This window comes from Montipora capricornis, chromosome 12, assembly GCF_036669925.1.
Source record: "Montipora capricornis isolate CH-2021 chromosome 12, ASM3666992v2, whole genome shotgun sequence".
NCBI lineage: Eukaryota > Metazoa > Cnidaria > Anthozoa > Scleractinia > Acroporidae > Montipora > Montipora capricornis.
Genome location: NC_090894.1, coordinates 10,143,257 through 10,165,484, shown reverse-complemented (window position 1 = coordinate 10,165,484; position 22,228 = coordinate 10,143,257). Strand labels below are relative to the sequence as shown.

Below are 22,228 nucleotides of genomic sequence, written 5' to 3'. Positions count from 1 at the left end.
ATTAATTTTTAATTTCACTCCAATCGAGGCATCTGATTGGCTAATATCGGAAAATGTCGAAAAAAGATGAGAAAAAAATGAAAAAAAAGCCTTTTTTGGATTTCTTCTTCCCCATGCCCTTGATCTCTGTCTCTCGGCCAAATTTGGGCATTGTTCTATGCGCCAATCAAATGGCGCATAGAATCTTGACGATATTTACAAACATAGTTTTTGAAGGCATAATGATTTGTTCTACGAAACAGAATCTAATTTTTTAGACGGCAAGTCGATTACATTTTTCATTGAAATTCAAATTTCGCGCTTTTAGCTGCTTACACCAATGGGATCAGCCGAACTTAATTTGATTAAAAATGTTGGCACATTTTAACTAACCGACGCTATTGCCGCGGGCTATTGTTTTTCTGCCTGCTTTTTAGCCGGACCATTACTTAACATTTTAGTCACGAAAATCACAAAATATGCAATAACTCCGCAAGAAAAAAAACATTTTCAAATAATTTCTTTTTTACAAGAAAACAAATATAATGAGCTATTTTGTGGTAGCTTTTTAACATTTTGCAAAATACGAGACCGGAAAGGTTAGCAGAAACCTTAAGTGGAGTATTTTTTGTAATTTAATATTCTCTGTCAAAAATTTGCATAAGAAGCTTGTAAAAAACATCGCTATGCGCACAAGAAATTTAGTCACTCATCATTCACTCTTCGTCGAGTTCTCGTTGATATTTTATTAACTGTGCTGTTATGTACAACACTGAAACCAAACGACAAATTCTCTGTTAACTTTTTCGAGTTGGATACCATAGACGGAATCGAACACCTTGAGTAGTCTGTGTTTACAATAATTATTTTCTGGCTATTTATAATTTCATTTATTTGTACTCAACTCTGCACAGTATTCAAGTAAAAAACAATTTGAAAATTGACAAATTCTTTTTAGTCAAGAATTATTTGAAAGAAAGCTTGTTGTCCATTTGCTTCATTAATGAAAGAAATGGTTATTCAGTGAAGGGATTGATCAACATTGTTCTAGATAAGATTCCGGTCTCGGATCAATAACCCGACAAAAGAAGGCTTCCTGTCCCGACAGATAAATATAAATATTCAGTTAAATATTACAACAAAATTGAAATACGAAAGACGTAAGTTTCTCTTTGACCCCACTGTATGTGGATTAAAAGCCGTTTTTAGTTATATTAATGGGAGTAAACTTTTTATTACGGTTTTTAATTTTGCTAGTGTTCTTTTCTGCTGGAACTTATTTTTGCGGATCAAGCACTATCCGCAAAATCCACAAGAATTAAACCCCGCGAAATAATAGTGCTACACCGTAACTCCCGGCTTTTGTGATACCATTTGGTGGAAGCGTAAACACTCTAGACATACAAGACATGCAGAAAAACGTCCGTCAGAGAAATTTGCAATTAGTTTTTTTGCAGACTATTTCACTTAAAGGGGCTATGTCACGGGAAAATCTTTAGTTAATCACGAGTTTAAAACTCGAAAATGGTAATGTGGAATTCCTTTACTGATAAAATTATTGTTACATCACAAACGAAATGATTCTGAGAAAAAAAAAAACGACCTTTATTCAGGCGATTTGCCATAATTTTGAAAAACGTCGCGCCGACTTTTTTCAAGATTACCCAAATGTAATCTGTTTCAATCTTGTACAAAAAAGGAAAGGAAAGCAACTTGTCCAGTCGTTCTTGCGCTGGAGCACTAATTGAAGACACTGTAAACTGAAATGAACAATTAACGCAAATCAAGTCAAATGTTGGTTTTTGAGGAGAGGGGAAAACCAGGGTACCCGGAGTAAAACCTCGCGGCTCAGAGTAGAGAACCAACAAACTCAATCCACATATGACGCCTAGTCTGGGAATCGAACCCGAGCCAGATCGGCGAGAGGCAAGTGCCCTCATCACTGCTCCATCCCTGCACCCCAAATCGTGGAATTATCATTTTGAGTGACACGCCCCCTTTAATTAAAGAAGAATATGGTGAATTTCACTCAAGAGCGTGTTATGTTATCTTTGAAATGGAAGTATTACCAAAGTTTAAAAAGTAAAAGACCTCAAAACGGGACACCACATTTCAAATAATTCAACGTGTGAAGGTGTGAGCCAAATAGCCCTTGCTGGGGTGACGTCGGGAAACCTCGTTCCCGGGGCTTCTCCTCGGCGGAGAAAAGCCCTGGGAACGAGGCTGGACCTCTGGGTGACCCCTCAAATGGTTTACATCACCCCCTCCCCTCCTCAATAAGTATTACTGGAACGCTGCAGTTCAATACCACCCAACTCAGTGCCTTTTGTTTTTATGTAAGGCGTACCAAGGGCAACCCAGTTTACGCTCATGGAGCGTCTAGTTTCTTAAATGCTGCTTGAACACTTTTACTACTTGTACTTACGTGCACCAACATAAATATTGGGACTCCAGTTGGTAGCAAATCAAAATATCCACGGTTCACTTCTCACGATTTGCAAGATTGCTTGCACAGATATGCCATACTGGAAAAGAAACACTTAAGGTTTCTTTATATTTTGATGCATAAAAGTAATCAAAACGGCACCCACCGCCATGCGTGCAATTACATGTAGACATTGCGTGAAAATAAAAACGGATGTTTCACTTCAGCTTCACAGTAGAATGTCATACCATGAAAACCACTGATCTGTGGAATGGGCCCGAATTACCGAGTTACTGCCCCGCCCACTTTCATCAAACATTGTGATGAAATTCCTTTCCCACGGGCTTAAGGTTTACTAATGGAAAAACACGTTTTCAAAATTTATCTCATTTTCTATGGTAATCGCAGAAAAACTTCCCACAGAGAAACCTGTGGTGAAGTCTCCTCCTTTTCCGATAATGTTTTTTTATAATCTTCATTCTCAAGTCTTCTCCGAGAGCTTTTCCACGATTATAGGCATTCTGCGCGATCCATTATGTGCTCAGTTCTGCTAATACATCTTAATTAAATTAAGAATTTGAACTATATACAAGCGAAAGTGGGTGGAGCAGAGACACGTAAATTCCCGCCCATTCCACAGATCGGTGGTTTTCGTAGTGAGTATACTTCTAGTGTCATACAACCGGCGACTTGGCAACAGCAGACAGGCTAAACACGGTTGTCATGTATTTTACCGGTGGAAAGTTTATCATCATGACGGTTTCTGTTTACGGGTTTTGAGAATTTGCGAGCCATCGTGACAAAAGTGAGCTCACTTTCTTGGAGCTTCCGCACCCGGACTCCCTGCCGGATTGCTTCGCTCGTGCATGACTCAAAGATGAGCCTGTTCCCACGCTAGAGATCTTTCAATTGGAACTTAACACGAATAGAATATGAAGTGCTACTATCCTCACAGTTTACGATTATTCTCATATGCACTAGATTCTTGAATTTAAACAATCTACACAGTCTAAAGTTAAAAGGGTCATGCGATCAAGATTCAAAGTCACAAGAAGCCCATACTGAATTACTTTTCGTAACTTCCAATAACCAAATCAGGCATAAATCAAGTGATTCTCTTCTTTTCAAGATGACTAAAATGTGGCATTTACATGTAAATTAGCACAAAATTTTTTAAATAGAGCTCAGCAGGTTAGGTATGATGGTTAATGATTGCCTTTTGTTAATTATTACCACTGAGGAATGCTGCATTAATATTGTCATATCTGACAATGTATAGTAGTCTGTTGTATGCACGTAATAATAAGGTATTATATTACTTTATTATATGGCTTGTGTTTGTAGCCGATATAACGTGCGCTCTGATAGCCTAATTGTGACTGAATTGTAGGGCATTATTCTCCCGTAATGCCCACGGGCCGATTACGGGCTTGCAAAAACAAAGCAAAAGGTAATTAAAAAGCCATATAATAAACTACTTACTAACCGAGCTACAAGCAGTTGCAAAAAGAGTTGAGACACTCACTGTTGATAACCGTACAATGCGTGTCATTCAAGTCAGCGCATCTCCAACCCCCCTTCCCCCCAAGCAAAGTTGTTTCATTTCCACTTGGCACTCAGACTAAAGGGTATCAACATTGAAAAAGGGGAGGGGGGAGGGAGGGGCGTTCAGCCTTTACTTATGAACTAGAAGAGGGGATTTATGATGAAGAGATGGATTTTCCATTCAGTGTCTCAACCTTTTTGCAATTGCTTGTAGCTCGAGCCGTACTGGGGAATATTGGCTCTCGGTCGTTTTGTACGGACCTCGCTGCGCTCGGTCCGTACTGCCACGACCGAGGGCCAATATTCCCCAGTACGGCCCTCGCGCTCGGTTTGTAAGAAGTTAATAGTAGAGGAATTAAGTGACCCGTCTCCAGACAAAAAGGCACAGTTCTGTTTGAGATTTCCCTTGTTTCAATTAAGTTGTTGATTTTAATGTATGGTAACTATATACAGTGTATGTCTTCCACACACTGTTAGCAGTGCCATCTTAAGAGTTGCTGGGAGCTCAGCAGTGGGGGACTCTAAAGAGGTGAGTTCAGCCCGCTGCTGAGCGGATTGCTGTCTGTCTAATTCATTCAGGTGAAAATTCTAACCCTCTGACGACAGGGATTCTTTTTTTTCTGCTCACCAGGAATCTGCCATTGACATTCTACTTGACAACAGGCACATGATGATCAGAGGTGACACGGTAAGACGATGTCTTTAATTTGCACTTGTACAGTGTGGATTTCTTGCAATTCTATAATTATAAAGAGATTTTTTTTAAAAAATTAATACATATATCAGTGCTTCTGACATGGTGCGCAGGTGCGGGACCGCACAATTCGATCAAACCCGCACAATAACGCACAGTTTCTAAAAGTCCACAAAATCCTGCACAATACTGAGTGTTGTGCATAGAGTTTTATAAGTACACGTTTTACTGTAAAAAACCAAGATTTTTAGAACTTTTTTCAAGCGATTTCGAGGCCATTCCTTTCGGAAAACATCTTTATTTTCTCTTTTGTTGAACAGCTCCGTCGCTCCGTCGAACAGTAATAAAAAATATACAAGGCGTTCTTTGGAGCTCTGCGTAGTCCTAAATACCCTGTATCCCGTTAATTCCTGTTGTATCACTATAAAACCAGTTCGGTTTTTTAAATATCCTGCATCCCGTTAATTTTCCCCCCAAATAGCCCATATCCCTATAATTTTTTTAACCTAAATTTCCTGTATTCCTGATAACCCCTAGGGCCTTGTTGTTTCCATTGGCAGATTTAGTAACTTTAATAGTAAGAAATAATCTCTTTATGTTTTACAACAAATAACTTGTAGTTAAATTATAGATTTCCGGTTTTGGTAATCTTTTCCCATTTTCCGAAGTTTACCGGTGTAGTTCTCTGTAACTGGACTATTTGTATTAACTGTTTGTGCATCCCATGGATACGCCCTCATAGGCGTCTTGTTGTTAAATTCGATTCCTTTTCAATTCACCAACAAAAAGATCTTTTAGATCTTATAACCGCGCTTTGAAAATTTATCTGTTTCCTTAACACTATAGTCGCAACGTAGTGCACATTCCAAAGTAGTCCTTGATGGTTCATTGATTACTGTAGACAGAAAATCACCTGATCAATCTGTAGCACAACAACGACTACACAGGACCTTATTGCACCATCATTTATAGCCGTTGTGAGATCTCCGATTGCACCATCAGTCTTAGCCGTTGTGAAATTTGCGATGACGTATGGTCTTAATTAATCTGGAACTTTCTTTGAGATATGTATGGGTATGAACGATACGATAATAACAGTATTCACAACTTACAGCTTTCTTTCTTAAAAGTCACGATTAAATTTAATTGGTTAGGGCTAGCAAAGTAGTCACACGAGTCATATAATTCAAGAATTACGTTATCAACGGCTATCTTAAGTATGGTGGTTATTTCCCTACCAATGAAAGTTACAACGTCGACACATTCCATGGATGACGTAATGGCTTTTCATATATTCAATACTCGCTTCGAATCAAGCGCTTCAATAACACTAAAAGGAAATATATTTTGTACCAAATAAAGAGTGGAATATTCATAAAATATTAATTATATTAACGTTTTAACAGCTTTTGGCGAATAAACATCATAAGTTGCGTGATTCGAGGTCCCACTGACTATATGGCCGAGTGGAAGTTTGGGTCTGCTCAACGACAAAACTAAAAAAAACAAGCTCTTTCAGATCTTAAAACCGCGCTTTGAAAATTTATCTGTTTTCTTACCACTATAGTCGCAACGTAGCACACATTCCAAAGCAGTCTATGACTATAGACACAAAATCACCTGATCAATCTGTAGCAGTACAACTGACAACAACGACTGCACACGAACTTATTGCACCATCACTTATAGCTGTTGTGAAATCTCGAATTGCACCATTAGTCTTAGCCGTTGTAAAATCTCTGATGGCGTAATGGTCTTAATTAATCTGAAACTTTCTTCGGGATATGTATGGGTATGAACGATACGACAATAACAATATTAACAATTTACAGCTTTCTTTCTTAAAAATCACAATTAAATTTAACTGGTTTTTTACTGGGTTGCCTCATGGCAAACCCAGTCGAGGTCTGCGTTTAGTTTGTTTGTTTTTTTTTTTTTTTTTTTTTTTTTCCGTGTCGGTAAAAGTCTTGCCTGTCACTCCCCTGGTAAGTGGTGTCTTTGTGGATAGAGCCTTCTGCGAGTATTTTCTTAGGATCGAGAGGGTAGTGGAAATGCGTAGATTTCTCTGGTGGACACGGTAGAATCATTAACTTAGCCTGCAATGGCGTCGAAAGTCATGTAACGCGAATGGCGTTTTAGTGGATCCTTAAACAAAATAGGCAGGAATCTCAAAAGCGACGAGCACTGGACTTCGACAACAATCTATCGCCCGTCGAGACGAAATCAAAGTGAGCTGCATTTACCTGAAGTACATGGTAATTTGACACGATTGAGTTTCTTGTCTTCACGCACGCAATGAAATAGGAAGAGGTTTTCGCCTCCAAGAGCAAATAGGTTGTTTGTTTCAATAAATATTTCGCTGGAAAAGGATTCTGTGGTATTTTCTGCCTTTGTGAATTATAATATCATGTTGTGTATTGAATTTTCGAGCTTAAGGTTCAAATGTGATATGGGAGAAGTTTTTTAGTATTGCTCTGTAAGCAGGAAGGGTTCACAGGCCTGTTGGAAGCGTGCTTGAGTTTCAACAAAATGAGCCCCAAAATCAATGAAAACTTGTTACGCATATCAATAATAAAGTAGCTGCTATTTCCAAAATGATGGAAATAACGTCGTACGCGTCTTGGAGTGTTAATTTTGTATTTGCATATACAAGAGTTGGGCGTTTGTTATCTTTGTTTTGACTTCGCTCATTTCATTGTCAACCTTAATAACACTTGACAGAAAAAGAAACTTACAAAAACCCGCTATCTTGCCATCATTTGACACAGATGCTTCACTGTTTGGCGAGTAAACATGCCGCGGTAACTTAATCACGACGCCCGCTGAATTCCGGCCATGTCACTTTCGATTTTGCAATTTACTTGAACGTAGCAAAAATCTCCCAAAATGTTTGTCGCTGATCGCAACTTTTTATATTCTATATTCACGGTTCAAAATTAATGTTGTTTTCATGTCGTAAATATTTTATTCTCGATCGACCGTCTGGGAAACTTCCTTCTGCTCTTTCTGAAAACTGTGTTTCAATAGTTATTTGCTTTTTCATCAATATTTGTTTTGCATAAAGCAAGCTAACAGAATCTGTACCTTGCTGAGTTCGCATTTGTTAGCGTTAATAGTATTTTCGGTCAGATGTTTCTGTTTTTTATGAGGGGTTTATTGTTTTGGTCTCCTATGCTAACACTAACCCCGCGAAACAGGGATTGACTTCAATGAAGTTTAGTATTACAAAGCTTTCAGATGCTCAGAGGGCACACTTGTGGTGAAAAGAAGTTGTGAGGGAACTTGAAAATTATCAACATGTCAGCCCAGAAGCCAATGTTTCTCGCTTCTCTTTTATTTGTTATCCTTCAGAGACTGGAATGCTGTATTTCAATACCACACAATTCAGTGCCTTCTGATTTTCTGTAGCACGTACCACAGGTAAGCCAGTGTATGCTTCACAGAAGCATCTAGTTACACGAGTAAAGGGCTAGCAAAGTAGTCACACCAGCCACATAATTCAAGAATTACGTTATCCAACTTCTGGAAGCTCTGACAATGACCTGGCTAATAAATTTGCTGACTTTTTTACTGAGAAGATTACTAGCTTGCGAAATTCACTAGACAGTTCTTCAAATACTCTGGTACATCTTGATGATTCCTCTCATGCAAGCTGTGTGCTCTCGCATTTCAAGAATGTTACTGAAGCTCAAGTGTCTAGTCTGATTACTGGTTCTGCTGTGAAGTCTAGCCTTGTCGTCTGGACCCTGCTCCAGCTGTTGTTCTGAAGGAATGCTGGTCAGTGCTTTTGCCTGTAATGACCAAGATTGTCAACCTCTCTATTAACACTGCTGTGATGCCTGACTGTTTTAAGTTAGCTATGCTTAATCCATTGCTGAAAAAAATGGGTCTAGATTTTGAGGTTTTTGCTAATTTCAGACCAATCTCTAATTTAATGTTTATGTCAAAGCTTACCGAGAGAGCTATTGCTCTGCAGTTGATAGCTTATATCACGATAAATAACCTTGATGAAGTTTTCCAATCTGCTTACAAACAACTGCACAGTACTGAGACGGCTCTTCTCAGAGTCCAAAATGATATTTTGGTAGCTTTAGATAATCATCAGTCAGTTATTTTACTACTTTTAGATTTATCCGCTGTGTTCGACACGGTAGACCATACTATTTTACTTAATAGGCTTGCTACTCGGTTTGGTATCACTGGCTCTGCGCTCTCTTGGTTTACCTCCTATCTTTGCAATCGTTACCAGTTCGTCAGTATTAGGGGGGAGAGGTCTACACATCGCCCATTGTCATGCGGGGTTCTTCAGGGGTCTGTTTTAGGTATACTCTACTTGCTGTACACTTCGCCACTCGGGGATATTGTTGGAAGGTACAACATGGGTTATCACTTTTATGCCGATGATACCCAGTTGTACTTGTCCTTCGATTCCCAGGGTGGTGATGTGGAGGCTTTAGCAGTTTCTCAAGTTGAAGCCTGTGCTTGTGAGATAGACAACTGGATGTGCTGTAATAAGCTTATTATTAATAAGCTTAATAGCGACAAATCGGAGCTACTTGTTATTAGTTCTCACTATCGGCCTCGTCCCGTGTTATCTTCTTTCACAATTGGTTGTTCCGTAGTACAGTCATCAGCATCAGCTCGTAATTTGGGTGTAGTTTTTGACAATGATTTAACGTTTGAGAAACATATTAGTGCTATATGCAAATCGGATTGAATCGGCAAAGTTTTTATCATTATCGGAAACGGCAACTAGTGCCTACAGATCGGTACCGATTCCGATCCATCGGAAAATAATACTGATCGAGTCTTTTTCCGTTAATCGGGTACCCTACTGATATTTGAACTCGTTCCCTTAGGTTTCTGTTTTATATAGTTCTTCTATAGGATTTTGTGCATTTTAGGTGGTCATTTTTTCACGTTTCAATATCATAGTGGCATTCCCAAAAACATTTGTTTCATCAAAGTTATGATCGGAATGTCCGCTGTTGTTCATATGCGATTCCTATCGTTTATTTCTTTAGCACTTAGTGATTAGTTTATTGATTACATTGTGTTTCAGTTTACATTCGAATATTGTCGATTAAATCAGGGCTAATTAAAGTTGGTTCTCAGTGATACTTTTGGCCTTATTCGACCCGTAAAACAACCGCTATCCGGCTCATGGCGACGCGTTGTCTGCATGGCTTGTGACTCCGCGCCTTTCAACAGACGCCGTGAGCGGCGCTGCAACATGCACTTGTTTAAATTGGTTATTATTACTCTAAGCTTTTCTTAGTCACTTGAAAAAGATGGTAAGCTGAACATAAAATGCAAGAGTTTGTGAATGAATCAAACAAGCTTGGTTCTGAATAAAGGGGGTAGTTTCTAAAGAAACTGTGGGGCTGCGTCGGTGGGGAAGTAGTATACAAAAATTAGGTTTTATCAACGACAGGAGCCCATGGGTAGGAGCCTGCATATGCACTAAATCCTTGAGTAAACCTTTGCCCGTATCTTTCTATTTTTCGAACGCCACGAGTTGTTCGGCACTGCACGCACTGTTTAAAATGGCCAATCAGAATAAAGTCATTGTCTAACGAAGACAAAAATAGCAAAAACAATGTACGCAAACTGTGCGAATTGACTTAAATTGATGTAAATGTGAGTCTCCTGCTGAAGGGTTGGTTCTAAAAATAGAAAGATACTGGCAAAGGTTGACTCATGGGGCTTGTATGGGGGAGGCAAGCTCCTACTCATGGGCTCCTGTCAACGGAGATTCTAGAATCCGTGTGTATGGTGGCCAATTTACATTATCTGATAAAACCAAATTTTTGGTTCTGAATATTTCACTGTAAACACCTCACTAAGAGTGCTGCCATTCCAACATTTTATTGTAGGTGTCAAGAATTCTTAGAATGCGCTCCACAGTAACGCAGTGGTAATTTTATTTTTTACTGTTAATTGTCATTATTTTAAGCCTGGACTCCTCAGTTCTTTTCAACTCACTTTACATATATTTCATACTTTTCTTTCCATGCAGTTTTCGAGATCATTATTTCAACCATGGTTATGTTGAGGTAATGTGTTTCATAACCACTGCAGCTTAAAGCTAATCATGTGAACAAACTCCCCTCAGTTGCAAAGGATGGATAGATCTGGTTCAGATGTCCTTTCGCTCGTTGCTAAGATAGATATTATAACTAGATTGAAACTTGTGGGGTCATTTGTGGCTTAGCAATAAGTGACATAATACAATTGTGAACTAAAATATGAATCAACAAGCAAACTTAGTTAAGATTATTACGTACAGATATTACATATACCGGTATGTAAGATCCTCGGATCTAGTGACACATTAAGTCAACAAAGATGCCTGATTAGAACTTAAATCACTCGAATTGGCTAAGGATGGTAGTTTCTGCTTAAGGGTATTGTAACTAGTCATGTGAACAAAGTCACTACGTTTGCTCATCATACATATTATTCCAAAATACTGTGCCTTTATAACCTACAGAGTTTCTCATGAGACGAGTGTAAAAGTGTGGTATCAGTAATGATTCACGCGCCCGGATTGTCCTGATAATGAATGGGGTACACTTTCTTGCTAAAATGAGTCTGTTTTAATAATGCTCAATCTGTAAATGTTGGATCTTTTTGGAAGAAGGAAGCTGATGTAGGTGTTTATAAATTTTTTCTTTCTGTTATTCCCATGCCCTCAGGTTACTCCTCCGACTATAGTTCAGACGCATGCCGAAGGGGGTCTTAAGCGCTTTGAATTTAGCTACTTTGGTGAAAAGGTAAGTTCAAGGTTTTCTTCAATCTGGCCTTACTTTCTCCAACAGTGTTGTTTCTACCCACTTGTGTCTGTATATTGCAAGTTACCAGGCAAGTTCAAACCCGGTTGGTCCTCAGTTTGTTAAAGAAAAATTCCTGAATATTTACAAATGGTGCGTCTCAATGGAAAAAATGACCTTAAAATTTCACAAATATCAAAAAACCTAGCTGTAAGACACTAATAATTTTATTGGGAAATTATGGTTTAAATGGTGTAAGTGATGGAAAACATTTTCGTCTATCATGCCATTCCCATCAGTCAAAATTTCCTTTTTATGGCAAATACTGACAAACTGTTATCCATGGCCACTGTTTAAGACTCTGAGATAAGATGTAGGCAAATACTAATTGACACAACAATTATTATTATTATCATTGGTTTTTGTTAAGGCATATTTGACACAGTCCTCCCAACTTTACTTGGAAACAGTTATACCATCGCTCGGTGACGTCTTCTGCATAGCACAGTCATATAGGGAAGAGCAGTCATGCACAAGAAGGCATCTGTCTGAGTAAGATCAACCCTTTTTCCCATATAACATTTGCATATATAGGTACCAACCACTGACTAAAAAAAAATCTCCTTTAGTTTTCCAAGCTAACTTGTTTTCATCAAACAATATGCATACACAAGTTGTGACAAATCTAGAAACAACATATTTCGAAAGCCATTTTGGTAAAAGTCATTTTAAATTTGCAAAATTCTTGGTGGTTTGATTATTATTTTTTAGTGATAATATCTTTGGGAAAGGAAGGAAAAGCATAAGATAGAATTTCAGTGCTTGTAAATTTCAAAGTCTTCTTCTGGGGGGATTGCCATGGGACCCCCTTCTGTACTCATATCTCAAGTGTCATACCATCGAGCAAACTGCAGATAAAGTCAAAGTCAGACGATATCACCAGGAACTACCGGTCTGTGCGCTATCTGCGAATGTTGTGCAAGTACTTTTTTAATGCCTTGCACAATTTTATAAGAAAGAGTGGTGTAGGGCCCATATATGGTTGAATACTTAAAAGTTTAACTGTTTGGAGATGCAAAAACTGAGGCAACAGTTGCCTCAGTTGCTGTACTTCACATTTTAGACTTGTGGGATTTCCCCAAAAGTTGACCCCCCCCCCCCCCCTCCTTCCTTCCCGATGAAGTGAGTGGTCTTCCTGTGCATTGCATTGAATTTCCAAGTGAAAATTTTAATTAAAGTACTTTTCAGCGAGGTAGTTTCAATTTTCTTTATGCCTTATAGAAATTTTACATGATCACTGGGTTTTTAAAGACTACAAGTGTCCGTCTGACCAGAGTTGAACCCACAATCTCTGATGCAGTATAGTCTCATGCTTTAGCAAATGATGCAACAGGAGTTTATAACATGCAGTGCACCTTACTAGCCCAGCCTAGTCTCTACCATTACAGAAAATATCCTGCTTTGAGTGACATTTCCCTTTTTGTCATCTCAACAGATACACTCATGTTGAAGCAGAATGTCCTTTCATAACGTTTGATGATCTTCTGGATAGGGTAGAGGACTTGGTATGAATATCTAATGGACACATTAGCTACACTTGTATAGCTACAGCTGTTATTATTGCAATCATGTAATAACAGTTGTCAACCTTACGAATATTGATAATTGTTTCAAGGTTTTCCATACGAGGGTTTTCGAAAGAGGTTTGTGAATCGCTTCATTCTTGTTTCCTTCATGGATCTGTGTCAAAGGAACTGTTTTAAAGCTGTGCCTCAATAGTTGAATCTGGTGACTTAAAGGATCAAGAATCAAAATTTAACTCAAGACTGCCTAGGCACTTCTCCCTTGTGTTTGAGCTATAACATTTTATTTAAATGTACATGTCATTAAAAGAAGACATGTTTATCGGCTGCTGTAAATTAACATCTTGACTGACAATCTGTTAACATGCAGGTATCTTTTCATGGTTGGATCGGGAGTTCAATAATATTATTTTCATTGATAGTTTCTTTCAAACTTGTTTGGGTAGAGCAATATGACATAAATAATAATTAAAATAGCAGTTTGCCGTAATTAATATTACTGTTTCAGGTTTGTGATGTTGTTGACAAAGTGTTGAAGTCTCCCAACGCAGAAGTACTGAAAGAGTTGAATCCAGTAAGTACTCTGTTACATTAAATTAATCAGAGGTACTACCTAATGGTGAGTAGCTTAATGCAGTTCGTCAGGAAAACAGGGCTACTTTGTGTGATTAGTAAGGCTGATGCATTGTACCTTGGTCATCGTGAAGAATGTGTTGTTTGGCTGCTACTGGGTGCAGTTTTATTGTATGATCAATATTAATTGAAGAAGTGGGCGAAATCCTGTATTACGTACGTAAGAGAATTCATAGGTATGCGCTTCCAAGCCAGTGACCCAACACGCCGGAGCTTACCCTCGGTTTCCGTAGCATGAAGCGACTAGGAGTATTTCTACTCCCCCCTGGATGGGATACCAGTCCATCGCAGGGTTACCCCCAGCATTAAATTTGCCGGTACTCATTTATACACCTGGGTGGAGAGAAGCACCTTGAGATTGAAGTGTCTTTCCCAAGAACACAACACAATGTCCCTGGCCAGGACCCGAATCCGGACCACTTGCTCCAAAGTCGAGCACGCCAACCATGAGGCAGCCGCGCCTCCCACAATGAAATTGATGTATTTTTGAAGTGTGGGTTATGGATGAAAGAATGAAGTGATCCTCTCACATATCTGGACAAATTAAGCCTTAAGACACCTGAAAATTTCAGATGGCTTCAACAGGATTCGAACCCATGCCCTCTGCAATGCGGGTGCAAAGTCTACCAGCTGAGCTTTTGAAGCCACTCAGTTGGAAGCAGGTGAATTTGTTAGGCTCATGTGTTCCCTTGAAAGCACTTGATGAATGACGTTGACTTTGCAAGAAAACAGAGCCTTTGCTGCACCGAGAAATTAACCAAAGAAAAGATGCCCAAATATCATCCATTGATACCTCTGTCTTTGTGTTTTCCTTCTTTTTTTTTTTTTTTAGAATTTCAAGCCCCCAAAAAGGCCTTTCAAGTGAGTTCCTGTTCCTTGCATTTAACTTTTTTTGTTGGTTGTGTAGGCTTCACAACAGTTACCCTTTTCTTTCTGCTTCAGGAGAATGAATTATGCTGATGCTATTCTGTACCTAAAAGAGAATAAAATCACAAAGGAAGATGGTACCTTTTATGAATTTGGAGAGGTATACTGTTTCTTAAGTTGAAAAGTTTGATAGAAAAACTCGCATTAAACTTTATAACAAATTTTTTATCATCATCATCATCATCATCATTATTAATGCATTTTTCGTGCTCTGATTTGTTTACTCAATCTCGGTTATCAGCTCATATACCTTAGTTTGACCTTATATGGCAAATGATTGCGCTAAGCGTTGCTAAGCTAAATTATTTTCGCCGGAAAGTAAAATTTCTCTCTGAATAAAGCAAAAAAAAAAGTTTTTTGTGGAAAGTTTGGATCAATTTCGACATTGAAAAAGTACACGAAAAGGTAAAAAAATGTTTTTTTGATGAGTCTGCGTCTGTCTGACAACCACGTATTAGACAACATAGCATCTTCATAAATTTTTTTTTTATTTCGCTCAGATTTCCTCGCTTTTTTCACTTGTATTTAGTACTTCCAAACTTTTGGAGTTTAAGGAATTTAATAAAACAGTTATTTCATTCGCCCTTGTTGGATATGAGACTGGTTATAGCCAGCTCAGCGCTAAGCGCCTCATTGGCCATTTACCATCTCATATCCAACGCGCGCCCACGGGAATAATAATTTGTTAACTATTTACTTCCGAGAATTCACGCGGAATTTGCGCCCGAAAATGTTGTAATCTTTTCACGAATAAATGATTTAAATTCATCTCTTTGTGCTATATTATCTCACTGTTTTAGTACATACTAAAACAACTATTCACCTCAGTGTGGGTGGATATTCACCGAGTTGCGAAGCGGTAAATATCCACACTATCTACTTCCACTTCGGTAAATAGTTCGGTTAGTCTTGAGGGGGAAGAAATAATGGCATTCCTATTCTTATCTTCTTGTCATGAATGATAATTGTTTGCAAAGACTTGGAGCCATAAGTGACTATGGTAGTCGATTGGTTGTCTGTAGGTCACTGATTGGTGACAGTTGATAGTTAGGTGAGTTATTACTCAAAGACGCTCAAAAATCCAATGAAGTGGCGAAGAGATATTTAAAGCTCTTTGGCAGCAGTTGTTATTCGGGTCATGTCTTAGAGATAAGTTTTAGCGTTCACTGTATGCAGCATATCATATATTATGTTTTAATGAATTTGAATCCTGGACTCTGTATTTGTTTGGTAGGATATCCCTGAGATGCCAGAAAGAAAAATGACAGATAAAATCAATGAGGTAAATGTTTTGAAGGCATCCATTGATTAACTCTGTTTCATTTTCTCTTCTTCTTTTCCTGTGATGGTGTTGTTCATTTTGCCGCAGTGGTTTATGTGTAACCAATATCACCCTTGTAAATTTGCCTCTGGTAAATAGAAATCCATGGATACTTAGGCCAGCAGTTTTCCTGTAACTGAAACTACATTTTTGTGTTTTGGAAGAAATTTTTTGTTTCCAAAATGTCTCTAATTTCCAATTTTATTCCAGCCAATCCTGTTGTGTCGTTTTCCCTTTGAGATTAAATCATTTTACATGTTCAGATGCCCAGAGGACAACCGTGTTACTGAATCAGTGAGTACATCCGTGTCAGACGTTTTTATGATATAAAATAGCAACAGGGTTAGTGAACCTCTTGTACCATGCGAACACTGACGATGGCTAGGTGAAGCATGGAAATTTAAAAGTACCGTAAATCCTCGAATAAGCGTCGGGGCGCTTATTAATTTCACCGAGACTTTGGTGCTTCGCTTATTCGGGGTGCGGCGTTTATTTAAAACAAGTGCATCACAAATTATAACGTAAAAGAATGAAGTGAGTCACTTACTAGAGATGCACAAAAATGTATTATTTAACCAGTATTAAAATAAAGGAAAAACATCAACACATAGCAGTAAAAGAAAGAAATACTCGCAAAATTTCACAGAGTTCGCGTAAACATTGGGGCATTGTGTTTTGTCCGAAAATTATCAAACGTAAAGATCAAACGTGGTTTCTCTGGGTTTGCGGTACTCATTTTTCGGAAGTCAGAAAAGTAATTCGGTGTCAATGTCATCTTCAACGTCGTCGTCGCTATCTACAATTTTGCAGGGGTCATTCCCATCTTCAGTGTCTGATTCTGTGATTAATGTAAAGGGGTCATTGTCAGGTTCCGACAAAACTGACGCCTGAGTCTTCAGTATTTCCAAGGCAAGGCTGACGTTCTCTGAAACAAACAATTTTCTCATCTTGTGATCCATCGCGCAGCATAGGAATGATTTCTTGATTAAATATTTCGGTAATTCGGACCATGATTACAAGATCCACTGAATTATTGTGCGCCGTGGAGGGGACTTCAAATTTCCAGCAGGGGTTTCGCTATATATGCCGACCTCGCCCCTTCAATGGTCGTACTTTTCCGTACAAGCAGCTTTCAAAGGCTTGTTCCATAACACGTCTGATGCTTGAATGTACTTCGTGCAACCCCCGGGAACAATTACTACATCAACTTTCCTTGAAGGCAGTGATTGTCCTACGCTGTCTTCCATATGGCATTCGTAAGAATCCCAAGCCAATAGACCTTATTCATAAATGGCGGTCAATTTATAATTCTTTTGTCGAAGTGCAAATTAGCCTACCAAGCCTCGATACCCTACAGTGAATTGAAAAGAATTCTTGCTCTAAAATGAGGCTTGGTAGGCTAATTTGCACGTGTACAAAAGAATTAAAAATGTGACCGCCATTGATGAACAAGGTCTCTAGACGGCGTCAAATGCAAATGATCCAAGAACATGATTGACCCATTCATTGGTCAGCTCCGTCGTCATCCATTCATTGGCTGAAATGGCAATAGATTGCTACCTTTTGCATTCTTGGCGAAGGACTGCTACTTCACGTTTGGCTCACTTGAAAACAATCATCGGCTTTAGCTTTGTGCCATCTGCTTTGGCAGCTAAATAAACTGAAACTCGACTTTTTTGATGTCCGATTGTCTTAAGAGTCACCGTTTTTGCACCTGTCGTGTCTACAGTTGTTTTAGATACCATCTCGGTACACAGTGGTGTCTCGTCCATTGCTATGATATTGCATGGGCTGTAATTTCTTCTTGACTGTAGTCGCCTTAAATGTAACACTTATAATTAGGCAGCAATCTTGGCCACCAAGCGATCCGGATCTTTCTGTGCCACTGAAGTTTTCCTTCCAAGAGAGAGGTGATTGCCGGCGCATGAACTTTTCTAACCACCCAAGTGAGGCTTTGAATTCTTCTTCATCGGTACCACAGCTGGCGTCATCTTTTCGCGCCAATTTCAGCTCATCAAAGACAACCTGAGCCTTCTTTTCATAATAAGCTTTCTGGATACTCTCAGACCCCTTTCTTGGCGACTTCTTATCCAGTGTAACACTAGGTCGTCGACGTCTTGGAACTGGGGTTTTCGTCCTCCACCGGCCATCGATACGTTTGCGTTTGGTTCCTGAAAGAGTAGCACTGACGGTTACAATGAACTCCTTATTTCTGCGCCATTCTCTCACACGTCGTTCATCAACAACAAATTTTCTAGCAGCAGCCCAGTTTCCATGGGCCTTGCCATCTTTGATTACTGTTAGCTTGAATGCAGCAGTATAGCAGCGAATGCGCTTGCCTTTGTGCGATGTAATATCAGCACAATCAAGCAATTCTTTTTCAGAGCCCATGTTTTTGCATCCGCTTCAGCCCTCTAAAAAACCCAAAGCGAAATATGACAGGTGTCTCATGTGGGTTGTAAGCAAGCTCTCTCTAGGGAAAGACCACCTTCGGATGTAGCTACTTGATTTCAGGCCCGGGTCGTACTTGCTCGAATATTGCTTGTTTTACCAATTATATCTGTCAGCGCTCGAGTTTCGCAGGTGCGACCACTGAAAATAATTTTGCTCTGCCGTTCCAAATATTTTGCTGCGCGACAAAACTTCAAAGGCTCCGTTGTAGAGCTTTGCAGCCCTACAGTTTTTGTCAAGATTGGGCAGTCTTTTGATCCGGCAGGTTAGTTTTCAGGTTGCAGGTTGCAGGTTGCAGGTTGAAATTTACAATTTACTGTGACTGTTACATGAATAGCTAAACTTAGGCCTAATTAGACCTAAAAACGTTTCTTTAGGCCTCCTTAGGCCTAAAAACGTTTCTTTAGGCCTAACTAGCCCTAACCTTATCTATTCATTTAACAGTCACATTTAGTTTCAACTTGCCACCTGCAACCTGCAACCTGCAAAACTAACCTGCCCCTTTTGATCAGGTGATACCGGATGTCAAGTTTGACAACTGATCGAAGACAAATGTCGCGCTATCGTTCTTAGCTTTCAAAACTCACGGTGTTCATATCCCAGGCGACCCAAACACATAATTTGAATGCGCAGTCAACGTAACAGTTTGTAGGGTTTATATGGGGAAACATGAAATACAGAAAAAAACCCGGCTAATCCTAGTTTACAGCGAGGAAAATACAACCAATAAACTTACTTTTACTTCATCTTGTGTCCTTGTGTCCTTGGTTCTTCGTGAAAACTGCCTTTTTCTCTAAGCATCTGGAGATTGCTCTGGGACTCTGGGCATTTATGCTATGTCGTTTGTTATCGATCTTCATGTGAAAGTGGACAAAAGGCCGAATGAAGCCGATTTTTGGGATTAATCGTCCTCGATCGCGGAGTGATCAGTGGCTTCAGAGGTTCGGAGTTTCCAGCCTTGTCAAATTTCAAAACTTGCCCAGAACACCTCAAATCGACACAACATGAAGTAAAAGTAAGTTTATTTCTTGTATTTTCCTCGCTGTAAACTAGGATTATCCGGGTTTTTTTCTGTATTTCATGTTCCCATATAAACCCTACTAACCGTTTTTACGTTGACTGCGCATTCAAATTATGTGTTTGGGTGGCATGTGTTCATATCACATGATATCAGTTGTCTCTTCAACATGAGCGGTCGTTACCCTTTTGAAATCAGTATTTGTAATCCTGGCCGAAGTCAAGAGGACACTCAGGAACAAGACTTAGACTTCCCCGAACAAACTCCTCCAAAAAGGAATTTAAAGCTAAAATCTTGCATTTTAGAGCACTTCTTATCGAACGAGGATACTCTTAAAGCCTGCTTACGGCAACACTCAAGACATCAAATTTGGGAACAGGAAACTTGCCCTTCTACAGAAATGCAAAGAAGATAAGCGAATCTTGTTGTTCGTCACACAATACCGCTCAACGGTGCCTAATTTGAAACAAATACTCATGCAAAAATGGCATTTAATCCAACAACAACCGCAACTTAGCGAAATATTTAAAGATCCCCCGAGCGTTTCATACAAACAAATGTATCATCAAAAGATCAAAAAGATCAAAAAAGATTGTTATCACTGACCTGTGCCTGCAAAATTTGACCTTTGACAGATATACCCCAATACAATACAACTGCATGGGTTATATTACCAGTGCCGGAACTGAACCATGACGCTGGATATTATTTGCCATCTCAAAAGTCAAACTTGCGGTGATAAAAGCAGAATTTCGTTAGCTTATAATGGCAAGGACAGACTCAGTGGATTTTGAGATGATTTACGAGTTAAGCTTCCATTCTGTTATCCGTTGACATCACGTGTATAAAGCTACCTGGAGTCCTCAAGTCGGTGAAAAGCTGGAATGCAATGAAGACACGCGGCAAGAAGCGAAGGATTACGATGAACCCGCTGTTGGTCTCTTTAAGGCTGCGAGCAGAGATGGAAGAAGACTCTTGTGGGACACGTCCCTATTGAACTTTCAAGTCTTATTGATCATTTTCTGAAACCGGACAAATCGAAGAGCGTCTGTGCAGAGGTCACTGGAAAGAGGAAACGTGAGGTCGGGCTGGTGGTTCCTGCAAATTTTGCCGTATACACTTTAAGCAAAAAATATGCACAAGTCATGGATGCTGAATTATCAATAAGAAGGGCAAATACAAACATTTAGAACTGCTTCATGAGCCCGGATCCAAGAGTTTTCCAAAAATAAAACTTCAGATTTCGTGAACAGACAGTCTCATATCTCAAAAAAATGATAAAAGGCGAAAAGGGGGGTATTTGTTTCCGCTTATTCGAGGGTGGCGCTTATTAACTTGGTGGGCCTAGGTGCTGCCCTTACTCGAAGTGCGGCGCTTATTCGAGGACTTACGGTATCCTTGTTAATCTCCTGAACCGCACCCCCCCCCCCCCATTGACATTAAGTAAAATCGCCTGGTGTTGGACAGAGCAAAATCTATTGAGTCTCACTCCTAGCATTCAATGGGTTGAGGGAGATTGCAAAACTGGCGTTTCGAAGTTGGTAGCCTTTTGTAAAAGTGAATCTTAAATCCTTGAACTTCAGACTCCTTAGCTCTACACAGTGGTCAATGTAATTCTATCAACTCACTTTTTACAAACCAACTTTGCAAATATGGCCAGTGATTTGTCATTGTGCAAACCTTTTTTTCCAAAACAAAGGCTGCATCACAGGGAAAAACAAGCACACTTGTCTTCTATGCGACTTGTGTTTATATTTTGTCTAGGTTGACCTGTTAATGCCTGGCGTTGGAGAGATAGTTGGTGGATCTATGAGGATGTGGAATTACGTAAGCTCAATTCTGTGATTACTTATTTTCTTTATGATTAATTTTTCTTATGGTTATTTATTAAGGTTAGGGTAGATCTTCACGGGCGAAATTTTTGTCATTTTTTTCTTGTCTCATAGTAATTTTTATTACTTTAACTTTATTTTCCAAAAAAAGATACGCGAGTTATTTACGAAACATGTTTTTGATGGATCTTTCTCAGTCGGCAAAGGCGGGAAAAGCGAATTAGAAACTGTCAACGCTAAGGAATTTGGTCACGATTTCCGCGGGAAATTAACCGTGGTCTTGAATTTGAAGTCGCGTTGTTTGTCATAAACATTGTCAAATTTTTTCACAGATTGTCGTCGGTTTACCCCCTGGGAGTGACGTTTTCATGGGAAAGGATAAACGAGAAAAGAATCCATGGGTAAAACTTAAAAAGAAGGGTGGCCGTAAAAAAGATGAAAAGAAGAAATCGTCCCAAGGGACTCTGCAGGATGCTCCCATTGGCGGTTTCGCGTGATGACATGTGGCAGATCAAAAGGCGTGGAAAGTTTCTAAAACTTCGGAAGCGAAAAAACGTAGTTTTTTTTTTTTTTACGCAAGTGTATCCTCTTTAAGCGAATTGATAGGGTATAAAAATTTAACGGATCGTCTTGAAATTTGGCCTGAGGACTCCCAAGATACCAACCTAAAATACCGTGTGAACGATTTCACTTTTTTAAATTGAAGTCGCTTTGTGAATGACATTATCCAGAAGGCTGCCCTTTGCATTAAAATTATCGATATCCGATAAATTTGATCAGAGAGACATCGGTCGCTCAAGGTTCTTGAGTCTTGATTATTTAAAGTGAAAAAGAAATATGTTATTGGTCTTGAAAAAGCTGCCCCACGGCAGCTCTTTCAAGACAGAGGTCACAGTTTTTCGCTATAGGGACCGACCCTTAGGTGTTTTTTCCCTCTCTCTGTTCTCCTCTTTGAAATCACTTTTTTAATTGTTGACTCGCACCGCGCTTGATAGCGAATTCAGTAAGCTAGTTACAAACTAAACGTTTCGAAAAGAAATATTTTTA

General features: G+C 39.2%; 1 protein-coding gene across 1 annotated transcript in view; it reads left to right on the top strand.

Moving 5' to 3' along the window:
• The window catches only part of LOC138025431 (asparagine--tRNA ligase, cytoplasmic-like), a 35,996-nt gene that overhangs the window by 6,250 nt on the left and 7,518 nt on the right, over positions 1–22,228 (top strand). Inside the window, exons 5-16 of the mRNA XM_068872646.1 lie at positions 4,581–4,637; positions 10,520–10,560; positions 10,663–10,699; positions 11,342–11,419; positions 11,847–11,968; positions 12,912–12,981; positions 13,508–13,573; positions 14,465–14,493; positions 14,575–14,659; positions 15,794–15,841; positions 16,091–16,174; positions 21,114–21,176. Of these exons, the coding sequence (XP_068728747.1) occupies positions 4,581–4,637; positions 10,520–10,560; positions 10,663–10,699; positions 11,342–11,419; positions 11,847–11,968; positions 12,912–12,981; positions 13,508–13,573; positions 14,465–14,493; positions 14,575–14,659; positions 15,794–15,841; positions 16,091–16,174; positions 21,114–21,176 (780 nt within the window). The remainder of the gene's footprint in view (positions 1–4,580; positions 4,638–10,519; positions 10,561–10,662; positions 10,700–11,341; positions 11,420–11,846; positions 11,969–12,911; positions 12,982–13,507; positions 13,574–14,464; positions 14,494–14,574; positions 14,660–15,793; positions 15,842–16,090; positions 16,175–21,113; positions 21,177–22,228) is intronic.